Below are 27,796 nucleotides of genomic sequence, written 5' to 3'. Positions count from 1 at the left end.
TACTGGGGGGTGAAGGAGCCACGGGACATTACTGGGTGGGGGGAGTGAAGGGGCAGAGGACATTACTGGGGGGGAGGTGAAGGGGATAGGGGACATAACTGGGGGAGGTGAAGGGGGGCAGAGGACATTATTGGGGGGGAGTGAAGGGGGCAGAGGGCATTATTGGGGGGGAGGTGAAGGGGGCAGAGGACATTACTTGGGGGGAGGTGAAGGGCAGAGAGGACATTACTGGGGGGGGAGGTAAAGGGGGCAGAGGACATTACTGGGGGGGGGATCTTGGGTGAGTTGCCACATTGTTTTTCCCAGGACTTGACCCCTGGTTGTACCCAAAATGAAATTATGATTATTTTTTCCCCACAAATAGAGCATTCTTTTAGTGGTATTTGATCACCTCCTGCATTGTTTTTTTTAACGCTATAAACCAAAAAAGATTGACAATTTTGAAATAAACGCAATATTTTTTACTTTTTGCTATAATAAATATCCCATTTTTTTTTTTTTATATTTTTCCTCAGTTTAGGCCGATATATATTCTGCTACATATTTTTGGTAAAAAAAAATCGCAATAAGTTATAGCACCTACAAAATAGGTTATTGATTTATGGAATGTTTATTATTATTTTTTTTACTAGACATGGCGGCAATCTGATTATTATCGGGAGTGCGACATTGCAGAGGACACATCGGACACTTTTGACACCATTTTGGTCAGTAAATGTCACTGGCAGGGAAGGGGTTAACATTAGGGGGCAATCGAAACTGTGTTACCTCGAGAGCGATTCTAACTGTGCAGGGAGGGGACTGCTCTGTGACAAGCAATTGCGGGTGCCCAGCGGTCATGATGATGTCTGGCACGTGCATCGGCTCCCGAGTGACGCAGTGGCACGTGTGTGCCCCCTACAATGCCGGGAAGCCAAGGATGTCATATGATGCCCACCCAGAGGGACTGAGTGTTCCTGTGGCTGTCATATTACAATGGCTGGGATGTGAAGTGGTTAAAGTGCCCCAACACGCAGAAGTGAAAGCATACGTACGTCGTGCCTACATATGGAAACGGCGTTCAAACCACACATGTGAGTTATTACTGCAAATGTTAGCGTGAGAGCAACAATTCTTTCCCATGACCTCCTCTGTAACTCTAAACAGGTAACCTGTATAAAAATTGAAAGCGTTGCCTATGGAGATTTTTAAGGACCAACGTTTGGCGCCATTCTACGATTGTGCGCAATTTTAAAGCATGACATGTTATCTATTTACTTAGCGTAACATCATTTTTCACATTATACAAAAACATTGGGCTAACTTTAGTGTTTGTTTTTTTTTTATAATTCATGAAACAGTTTTCCAAAAAAATAAGTTTGAAAAATTGCTGCGCAAATACCATGTGACATAGAAAGTTGAAGGACTGCCATTTTATACCCTGCTAAAAAAAACATATATAATGTTTGGGGGTTCGTAGTAATTTTCTAGCAAAAAAAATTATGATTTTAACATGTAGGAGAGAAGTGTCAGAATTGGTTCAGATGGCAAGTGGTTAATATTTTAACCCCCGTTAGCAGCCGCATCGTAGGTTAAAAACGCCAGTGTTGTGAGGCTTCCGAAGAACTTTTCAGGCACTTCAGAAGTGCAGCCTATTCATTTCAATGGGCAAGGGTGTTTCGGGAACTCCTAACTGCCCCAAAGATGCTGCTTGCCCAGTGTGAAATCACTCAGGCTCTCACTTTCGAGCGACATGGGAGGCGGTTTTCAGGCGCTATTTCTAGCACTAAAACGCCTGAAAACTGCCTCCGTGTGAAAGGGGTCTCACGTGAGATATGAGGTGTAACACTACTGTGGGGGGGCACTAGTTTCTTGAGCCTGACTGCCTGTGTGAACAATACAGCTGCTGTACACGTGCTGCAGCAAATCCTAATTAGCATGTCGCTTTGGGTGGGTGGTGCCATCACCAAATATGTAACTGCACTTCTATGGGGCTGCACCAGAAGCGCATTGGGTTGTACAGCACACAGTACAGCAATTATGAGTGTGACAGACCGCTTGGCAACCAGCCTGAGTGCCTCTGTCAAGATACAGCTTCCTCCACTTTAGAACCAGGAATCAGGTATTATAGCTGAGCATTGCACCCAAGAACTAGACAACACTAGCTTAGGTGCAAACTGGAACTCACTTTATTGTAAACTCACACAGAATATATACCACAAAAAATCAAGTATGAGCTTGAACACATTATACTAAACAATGCACACTGGAAACAGTAATATCAGTACATCTAATGAACAGCTAACATACACATAAAACGTAAGCTAGTGAAACAGTAAGAGCCCTTTCACACTAATAGCACTAGCTGTTCATGAGCGGTAAAGAGCTGCTAGTTTTAGCGGTGCTTTACCGTAGTTTTAGCTGTGCTTTTCGGCAGCTGAAGAAAGGGTTAATAGCACCCGTTCATCGCCGCTGCCAAAGCGCTTTGCAGGCGCTTTGGCAGTTGTGCCCATTCATTTTAATTGCCAGGGGCATTGGAGGAGCAGTGTATACACCACTCCACCGCCCCAAAGATGCTACTTGCAGGACTTTTTTTTAATGTCCTGGCAGTGCAATGCCCCAGTGTTTAAGCACTCAGGCTCTCACATTGGGGTGGCGTTTTTCAGGCGCTATTTTTAATACTTTAGCACCTGAAAAACACATCAGTGTGAACTGGGTCTAACAGTAATTAACACAAATGTATAAACATCCCACAATAGTTTGGTAATGAGATGAAGTGGACACAATACTAGCATACAGGCAGAAACAATAGGTGACTCAATTAACAACGGGAATTCACACCTAGGAGGCACACAATGGGGGAATTATACAACGAGAAGAAGACAACGAAATAAACAGATTATAGCAGGAGACCCCATCATCAGGCTGTATTGAGATTATTATATTACCATCTATTCTGAGTCTCACAGTGGGGGGGTCAAGCAGTCATTTCTGGTTTGGACACAGAGGCTGTTTATCCAGGGCTTAGGTTCCTAGATTCTGTGTGAAGATTCGGGAAGACATGGACCCAAATCTGATGCAAGACCACTGCAAGGGTCCCCCAGGCACACACCTCCCAAGAATAGAGCCCATCAAATGCCAGAGCCCAGAGTCAGTAGGTAAGAGGTCACCCCTACAAGCCCATAGTCAGTAGGTACGAGGTCACTCCTACAAGCCCAGAGTCAGTAGGTAAGTGGTCACCCCTACAAGCCCATAGTCAGTAGGTAAGAGGTCACCCCTACAAGCCCATAGTCAGTAGGTAAGAGGTCACCCCTACAAGCCCAGAGTCAGTAGGTAAGAGGTCACCACTACAAGCCCATAGTCAGTAGGTAAGAGGTCACCCCTACAAGCCCATAGTCAGTATGTAAGAGGTCACCCCTACAAGCCCAGAGTCAGTAGGTAAGAGGTCACTCCTACAAGCCCAGAGTCAGTAGGTAAGAGGCCGCTCCTACAAGCCCAGAGTCATTAGGTAAGAGGTCACCCCTACAAGCCCATAGTCTGTAGGTAAGATGTCACTCATACAAGCCCAGAGTCAGTAGGTAAGAGGTCACCCCTACAAGCCCATAGTCAGTAGGTAAGAGGTCACTCCTACAAGCCCAGAGTCAGTAGGTAAGAAGTCACTCCTACAAGCCCATAGTCAGTAAGTAAGAGGTCACCCCTACAAGCCCATAGTCAGTCGTAAGAGAGGTCACCCTTACAAGTCCATAGTCAGTAGGTAAGAGGTCACCCCTACAAGTCCAGAGTCAGTAGGTAAGAGGTCACCCCTACAAGTCCAGTGCCAGTAGGTAAGAGGTCACCCCTACAAGCCCATAGTCAGTAGGTAAGAGGTCACTCCTACAAGTCCAGAGTCAGTAGGTAAGAGGTCACTCCTACAAGCCCAGAGTCAGTAGGTAAGAGGTCACCCCTACAATCCCAGAGTCAGTAGGTAAGAGGTCCCCCCTACAAGCCCAGAGTCAGTAGGTAAGAGGTCACCCCTACAAGCCCAGAGTCAGTAGGTAAGAGGTCACCCCTACAAGCCCAGAGTCAGTAGGTAAGAGGTCACTCCTACAAGCCCAGTGTCAGTAGGTAAGAGGTCATCCCTACAAGCCCAGAGTCAGTAGGTAAGAGGTCACCCCTACAAGCCCAGAGTCAGTAGGTAAGAGGTCACCCCTACAAGCCCAGAGTCAGTAGGTAAGAGGTCACCCCTACAAGCCCAGAGTCAGTAGGTAAGAGGTCACCCCTACAAGCCCAGAGTCAGTAGGTAAGAGGTCACTCCTACAAGCCCAGAGTCAGTAGGTAAGAGGTCACCCCTACAAGCCCAGAGTCAGTAGGTAAGAGGTCACCCCTACAAGCCCAGTCAGTAGGTAAGAGGTCACCCCTACAAGCCCAGTGTCAGTAGGTAAGAGGTCACTCCTACAAGCCCAGTGTCAGTACGTGAGAGGTCACCCCTACAAGCCCATAGTCAGTAGGTAAGAGGTCACTTCTACAAAAGCTACTGTCCTGGTTGGTTCTGTCACAATGGGGTTAAAGCAAGTAATGAGGAGGTGACCAATCCCTCCTGTGTGTACAGCACTTATGAAAAGTGATGCAAGCGCGGGTTGCTTTTCAGAGGAGCGGTGGTACCTCACACGCTTATTAACAAGCTCTGGGAAATTTGTTCTAAAAAAACTTCCCAATCTCCTTCAGACCACCATTGATCCGACCTCATTAATGATTGGACCACTGGAGTAATGTCTTAAAATGAAACATATGGGTGGAATTGTCTTGTGATTCCTCCACATTCCTTCCACTCCTCCAGCACAGCGAGGCTGATTTACTAAAACTGGAGGGTGTAGAATCTGGTGCAGCTCTGCATAGAAACCAATCAGCTGCTAGTTTTTTTGTGAAAGTATAACCGAACAAGCTGAAGCTAGAAGCTTATTGGCTGCCATGTAGAGCCGCACCAGATTCCGCACTCTCCAGCTTTAGTAAATCTCCCCCTGTGCAGTAGTAGAAGATTCCTCCTCATTCTAAGTGTCATGTCAGCTCCTCCTTATACAGCACGTGTGTCAGGTCCCTGTCCCCCCTGCACCCCAGTCAGTGGTATGTTCCCCTCCTCCGCCCGCAAAAACACTCGCCGACCCCAAAACTCGCAGGGGGGCGTGTCCGTGCGCCCGACAAGCCTGGTGACGTGTGCGCCCTCACTCACAGCCCGGCTGGGGGGAAGGAATGACGCGTCCCTAGCAGGCCCCGCCTCCCTCGCTGGATACACTCAGTCGCTGAGTAGCGGAGCGCCGGCCGGGGGAAGCGGGCTGTGTGGACGCGGGACGTGAGCTGACTGACTGAGGGTGGTGTGTTTACAGCGGTGTACGGAGCGCTGCCCGTCCGCCTGCTCTATGGAGGGGAAAGTTTGCGCTGTCACTGTAGTGTGACCTGTGGAGCCGGAGCATGTGAGAGCGGGCGGAGCGGGACCGGACGGAGAGAGAAGCGGAGGGGCTGTGCTGGAGGGCTGACAGGGAGCTTCTCCCCGCCGTCACTATGAAGCTGAGCCGCCAAATCACCGTGCTGGGCAGTGCTGTGTTCTGTGTGGTCATCTTCTCCCTATACCTCATGCTGGACAGAGGACAGTTCGACCAACCCCGGGACCCCCGGAGAGAGGGAGCCTTCCCCAAGGTGAGACCGAGGGGGCACTCACCCCCCTACCACCCTCCCCGGGGGCACGAGCGCAACTTTCCCTCACTTCTCACATACAAACTCTCCTGATCTGTTCACCACAATGTATGTATAGCCGGCACTAGGGGGCCACTGCTGGGGCAGCGACACTTCCTGCCTGACCTACACACTATATACACTTGTGTACTGACACCATCTATACACTTCTATACTGACACCATCTATACACTTCTATACTGATACCATCTATACACTTCTATACTGACACCATCTATACACTTCTATACTGACACCATCTATACACTTGTGTACTGACACCATCTATACACTTCTATACTGACACCATCTATACACTTCTGTACTGACACCATCTATACACTTCTGTACTGACACCATCTATACACTTCTATACTGACACCATCTATACACTTCTGTACTGACACCCATCTATACACTTCTATACTGACACCATCTATACACTTCTGTACTGACACCATCTATACACTTCTGTACTGACACCATCTATACACTTCTGTACTGCCACCATCTATACACTTCTGTACTGACACCACCATCATACATCCACTTCTGTACTGACACCACCATCCATACATCCACTTCTGTACTGACACCACCATCCATACATCCACTTCTGTACTGACACCACCATCCATACATCCACTTCTGTACTGACACCACCATCCATACATCCACTTCTGTACTGACACCACCATCCATACATCCACTTCTGTACTGACACCACCACCCATACATCCACTTCTGTACTGACACCACCATCCATACATCCACTTCTGTACTGACACCACCATCCATACATCCACTTCTGTACTGACACCACCATCCATACATCCACTTCTGTACTGACACCACCATCCATACATCCACTTCTGTACTGACACCACCATCCATACATCCACTTCTGTACTGACACCACCATCCATACATCCACTTCTGTACTGACACCACCATCCATACATCCACTTCTGTACTGACACCACCATCCATACATCCACTTCTGTACTGACACCACCATCCATACATCCACTTCTGTACTGACACCACCATCCATACATCCACTTCTGTACTGACACCACCATCCATACATCCACTTCTGTACTGACACCACCATCCATACATCCACTTCTGTACTGACACCACCATCCATACATCCACTTCTGTACTGACACCACCATCCATACATCCACTTCTGTACTGACACCACCATCCATACATCCACTTCTGTACTGACACCACCATCCATACATCCACTTCTGTACTGACACCACCACCTATACATCCACTTCTGTACTGACACCACCATATGTACACTTCTATACTAAGTGTCATCTACATTGTGTGCTCTATACTCGCACCATACTTAATACTAAGTAAGTGTCATCTACACTGACATGTTCTCATATATTGTACTATGTGTCATCAACAGTGTGCCAAGTGTGCTCTGACAGGATACATACCCCTCTGTACTGACAGGATACATGCCCATCTAAGTATTATCTACAGTGAGTGGTCTATATTAACAGGATTCATATACACTGTACTAAGTGTTATCTATACTGACAGGCTACATGTACATGATGCTAAGTGTGATCTCCACTGACAGGCTACACATACATTGAACTAAGCATGATCAACAATGCCAGGATACATTATACTTGGTGTGATCTCCAATGATGATACATACATTGTAACTGAGCTTGGACAGCCCTGGCCATTTAGATCTCAGCACAGGGAATGTCGGGAGCTCATACTTTTGGACAGGGATGTGATTTGCAGTCACAGCCATTAATAGGGTACATGAAAGAATATATATTACCACTCCAGGCCAGTTCACACTAGCCTGCAATATATCTGGGTGAGCGTCCAGCTCTGTGTGGCGGTACAGTAAGTACAGCAGAGATGGAGGGCGTGTGTGTGTGTGTGTGTGTGTGTGTGTGTGTTAGCTGTGCCTTTTTAGCTGGAGCTGGTCACTAAGCACATCTGCACCAGTCTTAGTAAATTCACCCCATTGCATTTAGGTGAAAGAAGCTAATTTCTGCCATTCCAGCACAATTCTTTTACGTTCCCTCTCTAGTGAATCAAAATAGTGGATGAACACCCTCCAAAATAAGGACACTGATCTGCAGCTGCTGATCAAGGATAATGTTTCAATGTATTAGTTGGACGGATAGTGATCACAGGACCGACTCCTGTCGCAGGGGGTCTGCCATGCACATTTTGATTTGTCAGGTCCCTGCTAAACCAGCTGAATTTCAATCCGTGTCTGGCCAGCTTTGAAAATTAATGAAGCTGATTGGTTGACATGTACAGCTACTCCAGTTTTTTGATACTTTTTTTTTTTTTTTTTTTTTAAGATTTATATGAAGTGGGATAAAACCCATTGGTTTAAGTTTCTCAAAACTGTTACTTTGAAGTCGTGCCGTGAATGATAGCTGTCACAGTTGCCTGTACTCTCGAGCACGCTTCAAGCCATCAAATGGCTGGTGTCCGAGCTGATCACATGTGCACCACCATGGCAACTGCAGATAAAACAGTCTTAGATGGCATCTTCCATGGCTGTAAAGCATAGATGGGTTTAGTTCCGCTTTACCTGAAAAAGCTGACGCTGGAAGCTGATTGGTTACAGCTGCTCCAGTTTTAGTAAATTCCCCCAATGTACAAATTTGTTTTCTTCCGGTCCCATTTTATGGCTCGTTCACATCTGTTGAGCTGCATAGATCAATGGAGGCTCAATGTAAGGGTACAACTGCTTTCTATGGTCTCCGTCCACGCCATACATGTGTGATGGTGGACTCATTCACATCAGATGCGTTTGTCTAGACTCTATACATTGAGCAAGGCTACCCACACCGCCAAACAGGTAAATGGTGCAACATGCTGTTTTCAGCACATCGGCACGGCTTCCTTGTAATGCAAGCTCCTGAGGTGAACAGACTCTGAAAATGCAGCATGCATGTCTAAGCAGCACAGCTTGTCATCCAGCATGCTACCACAATAACACAACACACTACATCGTATAGCTAAATAAAGTGTCATTTTGTGACACTTTATTAAAGTAAACCGTGTGATGTGTTGTAACTACACACTGCACAGCCTTTCACTAAGTACACCAGTACAAATGTGTTCTTGTGTGCAGACTGCTGTCAGAGAGCCCTAGAGGTGAATTTAGGGATTACAGAAGACATTGTAATTGAAAAATTGCCATGTTACGTTCACCACTGATTGCACGTGTAATGTAGCTGTGACGGAACGGACAGAGGATGTTAAGTTTTTAGTAATTGGAGTTTTATTAGAATAACAATCTACCTCAACTGTATTGTTTACTGCTAGCACAATCTTCATCATTGTATTCGAGTCAGGCTTACGTAACAAAGCAGAACACGCTGTGCAGTATCTGGCCGTCTCCTGTCTATTTCTGATAAATTCATTTGAGGTGTTCTTGGTTTCTTTTCTATAGAACTGCACATTGTATATCACCCTAATCCTTTTGCACCATCTTATTTAATACGCCCAGGCATAATAGAGCTTCACAATTGACAAATATTATGTTTCAGAAGTGGAAAGTTTGGCATCGGTTTGTACCTGTTCTAGGTGAAGTAAGCATATAATAGTTTGTTGTTTATTGATATGTTTTCGTGTTTCCTGTTAATTTAGTTCTGGCATGAACTGCTTGTTGGTACCTAATCATTTATACTATAGTGTTCCTTGTAGCTCTGTTGACATAAATGGAAAACGTAGTCTGTAGAAAGAGATGAATGTACTTCCAATGTAATGTCTTTGGATATAATAGTGGACACTGAGCATTTGAAGGCAAGCTGCACTCTGATGTCATCAAGTACAATGCAGGTCTTATAGCTCTGTTCTTTACATGAGGACGGTGAGTGCCTGCCCACAAATCGGAGTGTAGAGGAAAAAGTGCCTAATGTGTGCTTAAGTGAGGAAGTTAAAGCTGTAGTAAATGAAGAAAATACAGCCTCTTTAAACCTGCAAGAGGGAGAAAAGTCAGAAGGGTTTTTTTTTTTTTTTTTATATATATCTTAAGATAAGCCTTCTGTGTGGAACAGCCGCTCTTCAGCACCCCTAATACTTACCGGTGCCCCATCTCGGTCCAGCAATGTCCACGAGTGTTTTGCCTGTCCGAGACTCTTCATCCTGATTGGCTGGCTGAGACACAGCAGCGGCACCATTGGCACCGCTGCTGTCAGTCAATTAGAAGAGAGAGGGGCGGGGCTGGGCTGCAGCCCCTGTTTCTGAATAGACACAGGGAGCTGTGACCTGGCTTGTGTGCCCCCATAGCAAGCTGCTTGCTGTGGGGGCACTCAACAGGAGGGAGGGGCCAGGAGCACAAGCAAGGGGCCGGAGAAAAGCATCTGGGCTGCTTTGTGCAAATCCACTGCACAGAGTAGGTAAGTATAACATGTTGTTTACTACCACTTGTATTACACCTTATTGCTCTACTCCTAGCATTTACCCCTTGGGGGTTGGGGGAACTGCATGGGAACTTTTGGTGTATTTCCTGGATATCAGCATGAAAATCCAACGGGTAGTTTCATGTTTGGCATGTTGTTTTTTTTTTTTTTTTTTTTTAGTATATGATAGTATCTTACTTTTCTTGTCTGCTGCCTGTGAAAGAACCCGTCCTTTCATACCCGAGGCCTGTTAATGAATCCTCTGCTTTCTGAGGGAGTTATGTGATATACTTACTAGCTTGTTCAGGACAAACTACATTTTTGCAAGTGTGGAACGATTTTCCTGTTAAAAGTTGCTCTATTGCTACTTATTGTTTGAAAATCTATCACACCATGCACATTTGTGACGCCCATCCGTGTAATACTAAACTCTTTTGCTTGCAGTCAGCAAATAGGAAATGATCTAGCACAGTTCAGCAGGAACAGTATAGGGCTACAGAAAGGTTAATATTAACAGAAGAGCTGTTTGTTTTGTAGGTAGTAGGAGATTGATTCACAGCTATGGGTGATTGCTTTGCTTGGTGTGTGGCAAAAACATGTACTTTTATGTTAGTGATTGTAAAGCTGAAAGGTTTTTACCGTAATGCATTTATTGTATGAAGGTAAAAAATCTTTCCATGTCAGCTGCCCCCCTCCCCAAAATACTGAATCCAGCACTGTGCCTGACTGCAGCAGTGCTTCTCTATCTCTCCCCTCTTCTCACAGGACACTTGGCAGCAGCATTTGACCACTTGGGTTCACTGACTGCTCTGTCCTCGGATGATGAAAAGGTTGTGTGGTCTCTGCCCCTGACAACAACTCGGACATGCATGTTATCACAGGAGAACGGGTCTGTTTTCTTCATACTCCAACTCAGCACATTCTTCACACTGACACCCACTAGACAGCCCTGTCTGTACAGGCCAACTTATGCTTACATAAAGGCAATGGGTCCACAGTGTAGTATGACCAATTGAATTAAAGCTAACAATAATCACATACAACTCCAAATAGGTTTTCTGAACACTAAATCTGTTTTCGTGAGTAAAAAAAAAAACAAAAAAAAAATTGCATTGAGACTTGCTGAAATTGTCAGATGTAGTAATGATCAGCAATAAAATTGTCTGGACTTAGGACCCTGATTATCTCAGCAATAACAGTTTATTGCATCTGCTAGGTCTTCTTATGTAGAATTGGTCTTGGGGCCGTTTCACACACAAATCGCACAAGAACACGGTACATGTTCCTGTGCGATTCCTTGCGCAGTCTAATTTGCAGCCCATTTATTTGAATGGGCTGCAAATAGCACCAGAACATAGTAAAAGTAGTTTGTGTTTGCAGCATCTGCAGCTTATGATTATCAGTCAGTACAAATCCCCAGCACAGTTTTGAAGAAAAAAAATATATATAATTATAATTTTATAGAAGATATTACAACATAATATCCAAAAGAGCTGAAGTGAAAATGGTTTTCAAAATAAATACAGTATCTTCACAATGATAGTGTTACAAAAGCTTCTAAAGTATAATTCATCCAGGTATCAAAACTTGCTGCGACATGCCTCACCTTCTGCGATTGAGGACCGATCTTCCAGTGTATGACCACACAAGACCATTAAGTGAATGGCACACTCGCTAGAACTAAAGGCTGCAAAGTGTACAGCAAAAACAGCCTGGTCGCCCTGAGCAGCTCACTTCCCCTTCCCCTTCCCCTTCTGAAGTCCCAGCTACTGACTGGAGGATCCATCTCTGCTCCCAGAAGGATTGCACACCTGGATGGGAATTGCAGCCATCGCACGAAACTCAATGTAGGGGTGCAGAGTCTGTGACAGCAGATCGCTAAGGCATGTGTTTTGAGCATGGTGCAAAAATGCAACCAGAACGCTCCTTTCCTGCAATGCGTTCTGGTGTGAACTGGGCCTTAAAGGAAACCTGTACTGTGGAACATTTGCCGGCTTCTATTATTGAACTTTTCTTGTAAAGCTGCTGGTTGCCTGTCTTGTTTTCTGAGTACAAGATCACACGTTCTGACGTCACTTATTTCTCTTGCTGCTTACGTATTTCTGGTTGGTTGTTTGCTAAGTATTAGCCAAAGACAACCAGACAGCTAGTATTGTTTTGCAACAGGTCAATAATAGTAACCGCCATATTTTTTCTTTTTATGGAAAGAAACCTTTTTGTTCAGAGACGGACTTCTCATTCTGAAAGTGCTAGTTACCTGGCTGTTAGTGGCCACATTTATTAAGCCAAGTGAAAATTCCTTGTGAAGTGAACAATCTGTTTGCTCTTAGTGAATCAACCTCCTTTAATTCACTAACACAAAATTATGCAGACAGGAAATTCTAATATTCTGGGTAGATGAATCTAACAGTATTGAAGCCAGGGTTGGCATAACAGCCAGTAAGCATTTTCAGGGAGGTTATTAATGACAGTCCCCATGTGAATTGCCTTTTTGCTGATCATACACAATATGTGCAGACTGCCAGACCCTCTCCGTTTGCCTTAATGGTTATTAAAGGGGCGAATGGCGATGGTTAAACCCCAGATAACTTTTGAGCCACACCCCTTTCCCCAATCTATCAGTCAGTAGTATTTATTTATTTTTTTGTCTGTATTTCCCATGATGCTCATGCACTCTGCAGTGTAGTTGAGCATCATGGGAAATGTAGTTCCAAAACATCTGCGCTGCCAAGGTTTGCCATCGGACTTTAGGCCCATACACACGATCAGACTTTTTGACAACAAACATGCAAATTAGCTGTTTTAAGGCAACATCGGACCGTGTGTAAGCTCCATCGGACAAACTTTTTTGGTTTTCATCGGACTTTTGTTGACTGTGTGAACGGACAAACTTTCCGGCAACGTCTGATGGAGCAAAGTCTGATCGTATGTACAGAAAACCATCGGACTTTGTCTGATCTTTTGCATTGGTTCTGAGCATAACGTGTTTGTACTTTGTACAAAAGTCCGATTGGTTTTGTGTTCACACGACTGACTTTTCCACCTGTGTATGGGCCTTAAAATTGTTGCTGCTCTTGCATTTCCTGTTTCTGCTAGTAACATTTAAGTAACTATGTGATGTTTTTCCGTCCCATGTTTCAGGACATGCTTTTGAGAGAATGGCCTTCTTTAGGACAGAGTACTAAGCTTTGTATGCCGTTGTTAGGCTTGGCTCCACTGCTGGCACAAATTAGATGGCCTAAAAACGCATGTTTGAATGCATTTTCTAACACTGTTACTGCTTTTGGGTTGGGAAATTGGAAGTTTTGTCTTGTGTTGCACTTGATTGCCATGCCTTGTGCCGTGCTTTTTTAATTTATTTTTGATCAAGTGTCATAACACTTCTGCTTCCATCTGTACTGTACTATTGACATTATCACGAGAGCTGTGTGATGGTTTTTGGGTTGGTTCAGGGAAGAAAAGAAAAATGCTCAAACTGCCTTGCTTGCCACCAGTGAATATAGTGTTTGCGTTTTCCTATAAAATACAGGAGGAGAACAGGGTGCACTGAACATGGTAAAGAACGACTTCTTTTAGTTCAGATAAAAACTTTATATATTGCATTTGCATATAAAGAATCATATAAAACGGCTGTGTAGATTTTGTATGCAAGTGCAGTTTATAAAGGTTTTATCAAGATTAGGACTTTTTTAAATTGTGTGCTCAGTCTAAGTGGAAGGTCAATTCTGTATTGCTCAATCCTGGTTGAGAAATGTTGGATTAACCTGTTAATATATTTTGAAAATGCTGTGTGTATGTATCTAGCTATCTATCCACACACACACACCTACTCCTCAGTGGAACCATTTGGATACAAATCATCTGTATCTGGATCATCTAAGGCAGGATTTGACAAATTTGCTTTGAATTTAGGAGCCAGTTTTTTAATTTTTTTTTTAAATTTTTTTTTATTTTTTAGAGTGGTATGGATTGTCAGCTCCCAGGGTAACGGCACTCATTTTCACCCCCTATCCCTAACTCACAATGGAGCACCCAGTCAATAACTCCATTGAAACGCTGTTACATCAGGGTTATGGGCTGACCAGAAAGAGTAAGGCTGGCAACAGATGGAACTGGCAGGTGGCACTGGTTGCCACTGGCAGGCACATGGAACTGCCAGATGGCACTGGCAGGTGACACTGGTTTGGAACTGGCAGGTGGCACTGGCGGTTGCACTGGTTTGGAAGTGGCCCTGGTTGGTGATGGCAGGTGGCCCTGGTTGGCTGTGGCACTAGTTGTCACTGGCAGATGGCACTGATTGGCGGTGGCACTGGGTGGTGTTGGCAGGTGGCACTGATTGGCAGTGGCAGGTGGCACTGGCAGGTGGTGGCAGGTTGAACTGGTGGCAGGTGGCACTGATTGGCGGTGGCACTGGGTGGTGGCAGGTGGCACTGGTTGGTGGTTGCAGGTGGTATTGATTGGCAGTGGCACTGGTTGGCACTAGCAGGTGGCACTGATTAGCGGTGGCAGGTGGCACTGATTGGCAGTGGCACTGATTGGCGGTGGCAGGTGGCACTGTTTGGCGGTGACACTCGACACTGGCAGGTGGCACTGGCAGGTGGCACTGATTGTCACTGGCAGGTGACACTGGTTGGTGGTGGCAGGTGGCACTGGTTGGTTGCAGGTTGTATTAGCTGGCGGTGGCACTGGTTGGCACTGGCAGGTGGCACTGGTGGTGACACTGGCAGGTGGCACTGATTGGTGGTGGCACTGGTTGGCGCTGGCAGGGGCCACTGGTTGGTTGCAGGTGGTATTGTTTGGCGGTGGCACTGGTTGTCACTAGCAGGTGGCACTGGTGGTGACAATGGCAGGTGGTACTGCTTGGCGGTGGCAGGTGGCACTGGTTGGCGGTGGCGCTGGTTGGCGGTGGCAGGTGGCGCTGGTTGGCACTGGTTGGCGGTGGCACTGGCAGATGGTACTGGTTGGCGCTGGCAGGTTTCACACAGAGCACTCTGTTACTGAAATGTAACAGAGGAGCTGTCAGAATTGAGCTTAATGTCGGAATGGGCGGGACCCAGCCGGGGTGTGAAACTGGCAAGTAACAGAGAGGCGGATATGTCAGATTTGAGCTTGATGTCGGGGTGGGCGGGGCCCGGCCGGGTGGGCGGGACTCAGCAGCTATGAAACACCAGCCAACGATTGGGCTGCTTAAGAAAAGGGGCGGGCCGCTACGTGTATCGCATTGGCTGGTGTTTGATAGCGGCTGGGTCCCGCCCACCCCGACATCAGGATGAAATCTGACAGATCCTCCTCTCTCCGTTGATTGTCAGTTTCACACACTTTTAGCGCAGCGCCGCTGAGTGTGGAGGAGGGAGGAGGACGGCAGTCCGTGTTATTGCTGCTGCATGTCTGGGGCATCAATAGTGAGTGGGCTGGTGGCAGCTTAGGCGCCAGGTTGCGATTTTTGGTCGCATTGGCGACCTGGTGCCTGGGGTTTGTAGGGCCCTGATCTAAGGAAAATACTTCATGGTATAGTACTTCATACAAAATGTATTAAAATATGTAGCACTAACCCCCGAAGGAGCGGCTGAATTTTTCTGGGCTTACCGATTTCCTCCTCCAGCTCGTACTCGTTGTCCTTGTCTAGGGGTTCCCAGGGTTGATAACCTAGTAACTGTAGAAACCAACACTTGAATTCCTTGTGAGGATTTTTATTTTGCATAAAACGGTTGAACAAACTCTAAGTTGGGAATAGAGGGTATCGGGGTGGAGTTTAGCTCAGGTGCTTGGAACTGCTGACTTCAATATAAGTCTCTCTCACTATGTACACAATCCAAGGAACAGCCGCTCGCAACTGGACTCTTTAACTGTTTGATAAATCCTTAAGTTTGGGTTTAGCAGCCAACAGGTAATTCTAGCATTCAAAGTCTCTCACACAGACTTAGTTGGACACTTGGTTACAACTGGAAGGGTAGAAGTAGGAACTTTTCTTACTGTACCAGAATCTTTCAGCCGGTCTGGTGATACTGTAAGAATTGTGGATTCAATCGATGTCCATGGCAGCTCAGCTTCCAGGCTCTTACCGAGCAGCCAGCCATGTGTGTGGCTCTCTTACTGAAGAGTCCTCCCTTGGTTGCGTGCAGAGTTGCTGGACCTCTCCAAACCTGAGACGGCACCAGAACACCTTAGAATCCTCCTGTCAGTTCCGAGGCTCGGAAACGGATGGATCCGCACCCCAGGCCACGAGGGCCCCTGGGGGCAGGTCAGTAGGACCAGGACCACGAAGTCAGCAACAACTTCTGGACCGGAACCCAGAACCACTTGACTTCAGCCCCTTAACCTCCCTAGCGGTAATCCCGAGTCTGTCTCGGATTGGGATTTTAGTACCACGAGCGGTAAACCCGAGCCAGACTCGGGATCACATCGCTGGATACAGGGAGGACACAGGGAGAAGTTACTTACCTTGTCCCCTGGATCCAGTGATGTGCCGCCAAGCTCCGTTCCCTGCGACGTTACGGCGCACGGGAGCGGAAATCGGCGCCAAATTCAAAAAAGTAAAAACACACAAAACGCACAGTACTGTAATCTTACAGATTACAGTACTGTATAAAAAAAATTACACATCCTTTGTCCCTAGTGGTCTGTGCAGTGCCCTGCATGCACTTTTATATTATAAATGCTGTTTTTTTCTGCCTGGAATTTGGAGATTGTCCATAGCAACCAAAAAGTGTCCCTTTATGTTAAAAGTGATTTTAGACCAACTAGAAAACAGCGATAATAAATTATAATCACTTGCAGGATTGAGCGATAGCGATTTGTGGGGAAATTCCTTTATCAAACACTAAATCTAATGACAGCGACAATTCTGCAAATGAGCAAATTTCAGTGTTTTTGGATTTGATTACATTATTGAATAATTTTTATTATTCTATTATAAACTTTATCATACCCGTGATGTCTGCTAGACTCTGGTTTGAACAGATGTAAGAGCGTTATTCCTAAGAATTACAGGACTACAATATAAAACGCCAAATTTCCATGCAAAATAATTTTACCGCTTTCAGCACCTAAAACCAGAACTAATCATACCGCCAGGGAGGTTAAGTACCCCTTCCCGGATTACGCAGTGAGACAAACATGCCCACTGACTGGTTCCGAGATAGAGATTGGTACCCAATGCGTTCATCCAGACTGTGTTCTATAGCCTCCCACAGGTGTACAACCCCACCTATGACCAGGCAGAACTTCTATACAGCTCAACCAAACTGATGTCAAAGTACAATTTAGCACAATTAGTCCAAAAACTCAGTACAGTTTTGAGCAAAAACTAAATTCTAAACATATAGCACGTGCTTGTTAGGAGTACTGGCGCTACACTTTTAAGAAAGCGGTGAAAATTCCATAGGTAACACAGCCGTGGAACTTGCCAACAAGCTGCTCGTGATGTCTAAGGAACGCTGCTCCACCCGACACGTTTCCCCGTAAGAGGCATGATCTGGGACCAGAGGCTCCTCCCAGACGTCACACACCACACAATATATACTCTAATCGGGCAGGAGAGACACCGGATATGCCCTTCAAGCCTCTTCCTGTGCCATGTCATTCATTTCACAGAATGTTTTCATTATTACAAATAGATTTAAAAAAAAAAGTGTCTATGTGTAATTGACTTGTATCTAATGCATAAAAGCTAAATAAAATAAAACCTTTTACATAAAAGATAAAAATAAAAATTTCAATGAATTCTTTATACACAAAATTACTTGATTAGTGAAACAATTTTAAAAAGACCATGAAAGGTCCTAAAATATCCCGTGTCTAAAACGGATATACAAGGACCTCATATACTGCTATACGGCCCAAAAAAAAACTGCATATAGAGGTCTTGCACCATCCCTATTGCACATGATGGCTTTCTACACTATTTAAAAATTATTTTAAATATTTTCCAAGTAAACCAGCCTGGGATAAGCGATAAGGGCTGTAATATGGTGTAAACAGCAACTAATGGTTAGGGAGACAAAAGGAAGAACCAGAGAAAGATTTTGAAATAATGGGTCCTAGGAGTCTGACGGCTCAGAGCCATTATGAGCCATACCGACCACATGAAATTCATCTATTGTCTATATAGCAGTTAATATCCCATTCCACGGTGAGGCCCAGGGGATTATATGACTGCAAGTCAAAAATCCACTGGGTTTCTCTGCATGAAATGTAAATTGCTGCAGTTTTCTTTTCTGTGGTGTGCAAAGTTCAGCTGCAGGTGCTTACTTTTATTACTTTGTCTCTCTTTTTTTTTTTTTTTTTTCTCCTAAGCCTAGTCTCTCTAGTGCCAAGTCCATAGTGACTCGGGCTCCATGCACACTTAAAGTGGTTGTAAAGGCACAGAGTTTTCTATGCACAGAGGTAAAACTTGTTTTGTGCAGCAGCCTCCCCTAAACCTTACTTGAGCCCATTGATCCAGCGATATCCAGGAGAGCCTTGCCTCTCTGGGGACTCACACTCCTGATTGGCTTTTGGCTGCTTTTGATCACAGCCAAGTGAGCCAGTCAGGAGACAGAGGGGGTGGGGCCGAGCCATAGTTCCATGTGTAAATGGACATACAGGGCCGTGTGTCGGGAACGAGCTTGCTTGGGTGCCCCCACAGCAAGCTGCTTGCTGTGGGGGCATCCAGCAGGAGGGAGGAGGTAGGAGTGTTGACATGGGACCTGAGAGGAGGAGACGGATCTAGGCTGCTCTGTGAAAAACAACTGCACAGAGCAGGTAAGTATATAACATGTTTGTGTGGGTTTTTTGCATTTTTGGGAGGGATTTGCCAGCAGGAAAAAAAAGCTGACTGCTCCTGTTGCTAAAAGCTGGCAAAAAATTGCTAAAAGGAGCATTTTCCCAGTTTGTCTCTGCTAGTAGCAGTCACTTGTCTCCTACCTGGTTTCCTACTTCCATTGTACCTTTGCCTCCTTGCTTGGCTCCATTAGTCTTTTATTGCAGCTCCCAGTGTTCAGGACTTCCAGCCTTGACTATTTGTGCTTATGTTCATTGTATTCTTCTTCCAGTCAGGTAACTAGCATGTTTAGAAGGCGATCAGCTAAAGCAGCCCCCCCCCCCCCCTTTTTTTTATTTTATTTTATTTGTAATATTCTTTGTTTTATAGAATACACACTTCTTTTAACGCTTAAAGTAAAATGCAGTAAAGTTTACTATATCCAGTTGGCAAAAGCTGACGGTTTGTGGCAAGCATTACAAGTCTGTTTTAATCTGTAGGGGAAACAAATGCAGGGCTGATTTTATTTGCCTTGCTGAAATCCACAATGGGCTGGGCAAGGACACGTTCTTTGTAGAACTGCTGTGCTAACTTTTCCAGCAGCAGTTAAGAAAAGCTTCAGATTAGTATTGGAGTTTAATTTGACTAGCAGAAGTACCACTTAAAGGTGCTGGATGCACCTGTGGTGTACACAAGCTTGGGGCTGCTGCCAACTGCTAATGGAGGCACACACTAGTGCATTGTGTTTAAATTACATTGGGTCGCACTTGCGACAGGGCCCTGGCATTCTGCCGCTGTGGGAGGGGCCCCAAGACGGCCAGGAGGATAGCATGGATGCTCAGTGAAGAGCCTGCCCCAGGCGCTCTTAATCTGTGAGGAGGGGGGAGCAAGGGACACACATGGGGATTCTGCCACTTCTCCTTTCTGACAGGACAGCCTGTTATTCTCCCTCATATGCACAATGTGCTTCACCTTCTTACTACTTCCTCTGTCTCACTTAATCTGCTCCTCTTCTCCAGTGGTCGGCGCCTCTCTCTACCTTCCCTTCGCAATAGTGCAGTAAGTTAGCAGTGACCCTCTTGAACTTTTTTTTTTCCCCTGTTAACTTCATCCTTTTTTTTTTTCTCCTATCTGCTCTATTGCCCATAAATCTGCACTACACATGCCCCTGCAGAACCCCCCTCAGCTCTGGTCATTCCACACTCCCATATGTCTGGCACCCTTTCCATCCCATTGTATTCCTCTACTACCTGTCCTATCCCTATAATGCAGCCTTAGCACTCTCTTTGTACTCCATTTATTTATTCGGGTACTTCATGTACTCTTACTAACTAGACCCCCATCTATTCACTCCTTTCTTATTCCTAAGGCCCCTTTTTCACAGGTTGGGCTCTGCCAGGAGTCTGCCCACTCAGTAAAGAATCTGTCCATTGATCCCCCGCTTATCCAGAGCAGACACTGCCTGTTCTCTTCTATGGGTGGGCGAATGTAAGCGGACCATCCAATCCGATCCACAAGACAGATTGTGGTTCCCATCCGTCTGTTTTTAGTGTATCGGATTGGTTGTCATCAGGTGTAGACGGGTGCATTTCTGTTTACACCTGTCTCTCAATAGAGAACGGAGAGCCAATTGGGTCTGCCTGAAAAGCTGATTGACTCAATCAGTCCACTCATGTGAAAGGGCCCTAATAGTGGTGTAATTGTATGATCCATTTACATGCGGTTTATGATACGCTACTAATGAATTCTTTTTAGGACATGTGTTTTCATGAAAGTACATCGAATTTCTGCCTGCCACATATTTGATGTGCTTTCAGAAAACATACTGCCTAATGGAATTCAATGGGAGCGCACCTAAAACCACATACAATCACACTGCGGCCATATTGCAGCACCCTGATGTGAGCCCAATATGAGGCTAGTTTCGTACCTTTTGCATGATAGGAATGTGCACAAAAGTGTGACTTTCCTGAAACACACGCACACTCTGACCTTTTTATTAGACACACAGCAGTGTCATTATATAATGGCAACCCCACGCATCTGCTAACACGTATGTTTTCACAAACCTGATGCCACGTGGTGTACCTATGTCACAAGTGAGCTATCATGGGTCTGTTTAGAGCCCTGATGTTTCACCAAAGCCAAACAGCTGTTTAACATGTGAAAAAAAGTCAATAAAGCAATTCTAAAAACTGTTTAAAAAATGTAAAAAAATAATTAGGGCTTGCTTAGGTCTCTGAAGAGCAATTGGCATTCAGTTTGCTCTTCATATATCATTTGATAGGCAGTAAGGAGGTGTCATATTGCCCCGGGACCACCTGCTTTAACCCCTTCAGCTTTGCACTAGCAAGCCATAACCATGTGCATTGCATGTAGTTGTGGGGCGCTTGCAGAGCAGCACTATTCACTTGAATGGGTCGAGTTCAGCAGGGGGTATAATTCCATGCCACTGGGATTAGTGGGAAGTGTCCCAGACTTTGGGGGGAAGGGCACCGGGACCGTTGCAAAGGGGGGGGGGGGGGTCATCAGGGTTTACGTGGAGGCTGGTGGTGCATGTGCTGTTTTTTTTTTTTTTTGTTTTTTTTTTTTTTAAAGGTCTGTCTAATAAAATATCTCATTCCAAAAATGCTTCTACACTATGCCTTGCCTGTAGAAAGAGGGTGGGGGCAAAACTAGTTGGCTGTTGCTGTTATTTTGTGATGTGTGGGCCAATGGATGTTCAAGTGACTAATCAACGACAAATTTCTGTTGTGGTCAAATAAGGTGTGACGATGTTGAAACCTTCCCTTGACTGATTGGAAGAATGTTTTCTCGTGTCTGTAGACAATCAGTTGGCCTCCACTGTTTTCAAACCCATAACTGAGTATAGGAGTGTGACACTACATAGAAATGTGACATGTGAACATCTGTTGTGAGTTGGCAGATCTTGCTGAATGTTTTCTTACATTTTCATAGACTTTAAAGATTCTTCCGCTTTAAGCCCTGCACTATTGCGTTAGTAAATAATCCATGCTGTATGTTTACTGACTGTAAAGGGGGCTGTCAAACTTTAATTTAACAAATGTCCTAATCCTATTTAATGTACACCTGTTAAGCTGGCCATACATTATACAATTTTTTTCTTATTCAATGTTCTTTAGATTTACCTTTTTTATGTAGTGCAAGGGCCTGCCTGATTGCATTCAAATTGAAAGTGCTTAGGTTTGACCTCCCCATATTATACGATTTTAGTAGATCTGAAGGGAAATTGAATGCATTACCAGCCTTGGGCTCAATTCACACTTATTCAGGTGTGTTTGTGTGTGCACATTGCATTTGGAGCAGCCTATTAATTTCAGTGGTCTGCCCTATGCATGAAAATTGCGCACAAGTAGTGCATGACCCTTTGTGCATTAGCAAGGTGCATTAAAGTGGGGTTCCCACTTAATGTTTTTTAAGTCAGCAGCTACAAATACTGCAACTGCTGACTTTTAATGATCGGACACTTGCCTATCCCAGGGTCCAGCGATGTGGGGGATTGAAGCCCCACTACCCCCCCCCCCCCCCACACTTGGCGGTGCTAGCATTTCAACTGTGGGTGCCCAGCTGTGGCTTCACAGCTGAGCACCCACTGTACATGTGTGAGTCGCACGCCGTCACTGGCCACGCAATCATCTGGGACCGGTCATGTGTCCCAGATGATTGACAAGGGGGGGGGGCGGCGATCTCCCTTCCTGTGCTGAGGGAAGTGACGTCAGGAGCCCAGGTGCCGAAGGAGGCAGACTAGCACCAGCTATTTAGAAGTGAATAAAAAAAACAAATTTCTCCCCAAAAAAATTTTTTAAGCACATTAATAAATTTTTTTTTTTGGAGGGGGGGGGGGTGGAACTCCACTTTAAGGTGCCATTAGGAACCAATGACTCCATTGCACACCTGAAAAAAGGGATGCTTGAATTTGTGCACTCTCCCGCAATGCACAAATGTGTATCTAGCTTTAAAGTGTTAAGCTTCTAGTTTCCTGCTGCTATGTGAGCAGTGGCTTGCCAGATTAATTTTGCTTGGATACGTTCAGTAATCTCCTGTGTGCCAGAAATCCACTATGGCTGCATATAAAGGCACACATCTGCAGATGTTTTCTATCTACTTCCGTTATTGAGGCTTTACCTCTTCATCTATTGCTTCCTTTTGCTTTCTGCATAGATCAGTTTCACAAACATGTATTCAAATTGAGGTAATAGGTTTGGTTTCTCTTGAAGTGTATCTCCTTGCAGTTAAAGGAGAAGTATGGGTTTTGCTTTTTACCCCATAATCATACTTGGGTAGATGTAGCATCTGTCCCCTGGCGTCTCTGCACTGAGAACCGAGCCATCGAACACTGCTGATGGCTCGGTGCTCTCGGCTCCCCGAGAGGAGAGCTGCTGACTGTCAATCAGCAGCTCTCCTGCTCTGCTCCTCCACACTCATTGGAGCGATGAGCTGTGGAGGGGTGGGGAGCAGCCTTAGGCTCTCATCTGCTCGCTGAGACTGCAGGCAGTCTAGGCACCTGGCGGATCCAGACTTCCGAAGTCGGGGTGGTGCGCTGCCTGGACTGATTCCAGAGATGTCAGCAGAGAGTGGATTTCTGACCGAATTGCCCAGCCTAACGAGCCCAGGCTGGACTTCTCCTTTAATGCCGGCCATACATGGTTCAAATTTCAAAAAGATTTTTCTTTCGACAATCGTATCTAAGAATTTTCATACGAATTTTGCACCATTAGTGGGCTGCAGCAACAGCCGATTTTTGTACAGAAATCAAATTTGAGGAATCGGACATGTTGGAAATTTTTTGAAAAACAAACTATTTTCTAATCAATGATGGGAGAATCGTGCGAGAAATTTAATAAGAAAAGAAACTTTACGGAGGGAAAAGAAGATTCCCGGCTACGAAAATTCTTTTCTGTAGCAACATGAGGTGAAATTGAAAGCTTGGTCGGCCGAATTTCAAAAATCAATGGTGGCATCATCGGATCACAAAACAAACTTTCTGATTTTGAAAATTAGTTTGAAATTCGACCATGTATGGCCTGCATAAGGCAGGATAGTGACAAAATCAGTGTGTTGTAGTAGTATTTAAAAAAAAAAAAAAAAAAAAAGAATAACAATTTGTTTAGCACTGCAGTGAAGGTAATGATGAACTTTAAATTTCATTGTGTATAAATGCTTTGATTTCTTAGAAAATGTGCTTAGTTCTCCATTATCCTTTGTACTGCCATGTTGTTGCCTTGACTCTAGAAAACAGTGTAGGGCAGGCTTGGATTTGTGTCTCGGGCCATCCAATCACTCATAAGATTATCTGCTATTTTCTTCAGCATCTTTTTTTCTTATCTTTCTTTTCTCATAACCTGTAGGAAACCTACTTTTAACCCAACTTTTTTTTTATTGTTACAATATAAATATTTGGGGGGGGGGGGGGGGCATGACGTACTTTTTACAGTATGTAAATAGTATTACACAATGTAAACATGCCATTACCTCTGCAAATCCTTGTACGTTTTTGCAAGCGTTTACCTAATGACAGGGAGCCTGTCTACAGACCCAGAGCAGGTGCATGCAAGCTGTATTCTTCATAATGGGTATCCCAGGAAAAGAGGGATTTAGGAGCAATTGTGCACATGTAAGGTATGTGTGATTTCCTCCCAGAGATGGTTATCTGGCCCGTTCTCCTGCTGCATACTTGCAGGTTTTAGCTAGCTACAGTAAACCGCAATCAACTGTTTGTGGTACAACAGCTTTCCTTGAAAGTAGGTAGTTTCTTTCGGTTTTCCTTTCTGAAAACCTACTGTGGTGAACGTTGCTGGTCCTATTAAAACGAGTGCAGAGTATAGACATAGCAAAAAACCAATACCATTTTTAATAGTTTTTTTCATTTATATTGTTCCAACATATTTACAAAGGAAAAAAAAAAGACTGTGACATGAAAATATGTAAACTACAGTTATTGACCTTCTTCTGGAAATGCTATTATCCTGGCTTCAAAAGAGTTTAAGGCTCTATTCACACCAATGTGTGTGTTCATGCATTTTGCAGAAATGTAGAACCTTTTTCTTAACATAGTTTCCTATGTAACGTGTTCACATCAATGCATTTTTGTGCCTCTGTGTTTTTGGAATGGGTCTCAGACTTTTTTTAAACACTAAACGGTGATTTTTTTTTTCGGTTCACTAGATTTCAATGGAGAAGCTTAAGAAAAACGTGTAGCGCGTGTTTCCCACAAATTTGCCAGGATTCACATTTTTAAATCTGCCCAACAATTCAAAAAAAAAAAAAACAATCACATAATTATTCATCCAGTGAAATTGTTATATTCCTACATTCTTTCCATGTGAATGGGGCAAAATAAGATTTTTTTTTTTTTTCTTCCCCTTTTAGGTCAAATGTTCATAATAAAAAATGAATTTTCATTAATTTAAACTTTATGTATTTGTTGGCCACACGTCATAAACACACATACAGAACTGTGAACTGTAAGCCGGCCCTTGCGTATGAAAAAAAGAATAATTTTTAACAGATCTTGATGCTACACACATTGTATCGGGTGGTAATGTGAGTGTTTTTTTTTTTTTTTCTTTTATCTGTTTCTTGTGTACAATAATCTACCTTTTTTTTTTTTTTTTTTTTTTATCAGTATTTTTTAATTTTCTACAGAGTTTACAGTGATATGTGATTATTTTTTTTATTTTTTTTCCCATGGTTGCTGTGAATTATAGCACCCTGTTCTTGACCTTTTTATTATTCAGCCTTGTATGTTTTAAAGCATGCAGGTTCACTACAGGCTGTGCTGTGCAGTTGTTTATTAAAGCCCTCTATATGGTCATTGTCAACTGTTGAATGATTAAAGTGACACACAACTCTGTTTTAAAAAAAATAAAGTTCAGAAGCACACTGAGGATGTTGCAAGGAGACAGGAAAACATAGTAAGAAACAATTTAAAGTGGTTGTAAACGCACAAAACAAAAAAAAAAGAACATGCAAAACAAAGGCATAATGAGCTAGTATGCATTAGAGCTGCAACTAACGATTAATTTGTCTGTCGACTAATCTATCGATTATTTCTTCGATTAGTCAACGACTATCCGATTTATTTTTTTTTAATTTATTTTTTATGAATCTAGTGTTTTTTTTTTTGATTAGCTAATTAATCCTTTGGATAACCTTGAGAGTATTGTATTGCAGAGTATTGTATTGCATTGGCTGGCAGCTTCCATCTGACCTCTCCCCTCCACTGCACAGATCAGTACAGAGAGGGGAGAGAGAAACGGGCGTCATGTCATGACACCGGTTTGTTTACAAGTGATCGTCCCGTCGGAGCGATCACATTGTAAACGCCTGGGTTTAGAAAGATGGCCGCCGCTTCAGAGCTAGGCCGAAGCCGCGGCCTCTCCTAAGGCTGAGACCGCAGAGCGCTCCGCGGATCACGGCAGGTGCCGATCCGAGCGGGGTGACCCGTTCGGATCATGGATCTGACGATCCGCTGCACCCCTAGGGACGGTGGCACGGAGGGGGAGAAGAGAGGGGGACAGCGGCACAGAGGAGAGCGGGAGATACGGAGCACTGTGACGCATCGACGCCCTGCACGCACGTCGATGTATTTTTGTAGTCGGCGTAATCGATTACGTCGACTCGTCGTGGCAGCTCTAGTATGCATAGCATACTCTATTTGTCTTCACTATTTTCGAAAATTAAAGGAAAACAAAATCCCAAATTTTGGGTTATCCCCAGAAGAGTAATAGAGGAAATATTCCAATGGGCACACTAGTTCTGGTGACTTGGGGGTCCCTAAGGAATTCCCTTCATTTTCAGGCATTCTCTCTCTGACTTCCTGTTTCGCTATGGGACAGGAAGTGAAGGGAAATCTCTGCAATGGGATACAGATGGCGAAAAAATAAAATAACGATCCCTTACTCTATCCATAATGGGGGGGGGGGAGTTTTGCCCTTCTACTTTAAACGCTTGCCGCCCGTCATATGATGGGCAGGCGGCGCGGCTCTCGTTCTGGGAGGGCGTCATGACGTCATGACATTCGGCTGTTTACCACGTGATCGGCCACGATGAAGTCGTGATGAAGTCGCAGCCGATCACAGGTGGTACCGCCCCACTTTGCACGGCGCATCAGTGGCGACATGTTCCCGAGAACACTGCTCATCACCAATGGTGGTAAAAAGCCATTGGCCGGCGGCTGTTTACAACGTGATCGACTGTGATTCCTTTCACAACCGATCACTAAATGTCAACAAACCACGCTAACTAGATGTTACCTGGTTCTCCTCACACACCGATCATGTGTGAGGAGGAGATTGCGGTAACATCTCATTACTGCCTACAGTGTACACCAACACACTGATTGCCCCCCCCCCCATCATAAAGAGTACCTGTCACAGTCTGTCCGAGTAACCAAGTACCTGTCACCAGCCCATCCCCCGCCGCCTCTGAAAGGGCAACGTACAGGTACATGATTCTGCCTGTACGTGCCCTTCTGCCGACGTATATCAGCGCGAGGCAGTCAGGAAGCGGTTAAAAATACTCGCCATGCTACTTACTTAATACTTTGGAATGTCTGCTTTCTAAAAAGGGGTCATTTGGGGGGTATTTTTACTTTCATGACTTGTTAGTGTCTCAAGAAATGAGATTTACCTGATGTGATCAGTTTTCAGTGATTAGTTTGTAGACTAATGCCGGCCATACACGGTTCGAATTTCGAAAGAATTTTCTTTCGAAAATCGTATCTAAGAATTTTCGTATGAATTTCGCACCATTAGTGGGCTGCTGCAACAGCCGATTTTCGTGCGGAAATAAAATTTGAGGAATCGGACATGTTGGAAATTTTTAAAAAAACGAACGATTTTCTAATCAATGATGGGAGAATCGTGCGAGAAACGTAATAAGAAAAGAAAATGTACAGATATAAAAGAGAATTTACGGAGAGAAAAGAAGATTCCCA

At 44.6% G+C, this 27,796-nt stretch overlaps 1 protein-coding gene across 1 annotated transcript in view; it reads left to right on the top strand.

The window, feature by feature from the left end:
• Window positions 1–5,220: 5,220 nt before the first annotated feature.
• MAN2A1 (mannosidase alpha class 2A member 1) overlaps window positions 5,221–27,796 on the top strand; it is a 215,037-nt gene continuing 192,461 nt past the window's right edge. Inside the window, exon 1 of the mRNA XM_077462300.1 lies at window positions 5,221–5,649. Coding sequence (XP_077318426.1) covers window positions 5,515–5,649 — 135 coding nt within the window. The 5' untranslated portion in view covers window positions 5,221–5,514. The remainder of the gene's footprint in view (window positions 5,650–27,796) is intronic.

Source organism: Lithobates pipiens, unplaced genomic scaffold, assembly GCF_037356315.1.
Source record: "Lithobates pipiens isolate NorthernLeopardFrog02 unplaced genomic scaffold, aLitPip1_a1.2 Scaffold_3, whole genome shotgun sequence".
NCBI classification, from domain to species: Eukaryota; Metazoa; Chordata; class Amphibia; order Anura; family Ranidae; genus Lithobates; species Lithobates pipiens.
The sequence above is the reverse complement of the archived record's forward strand: the minus strand, read 5'-3'. Positions and strand labels throughout refer to the sequence as shown.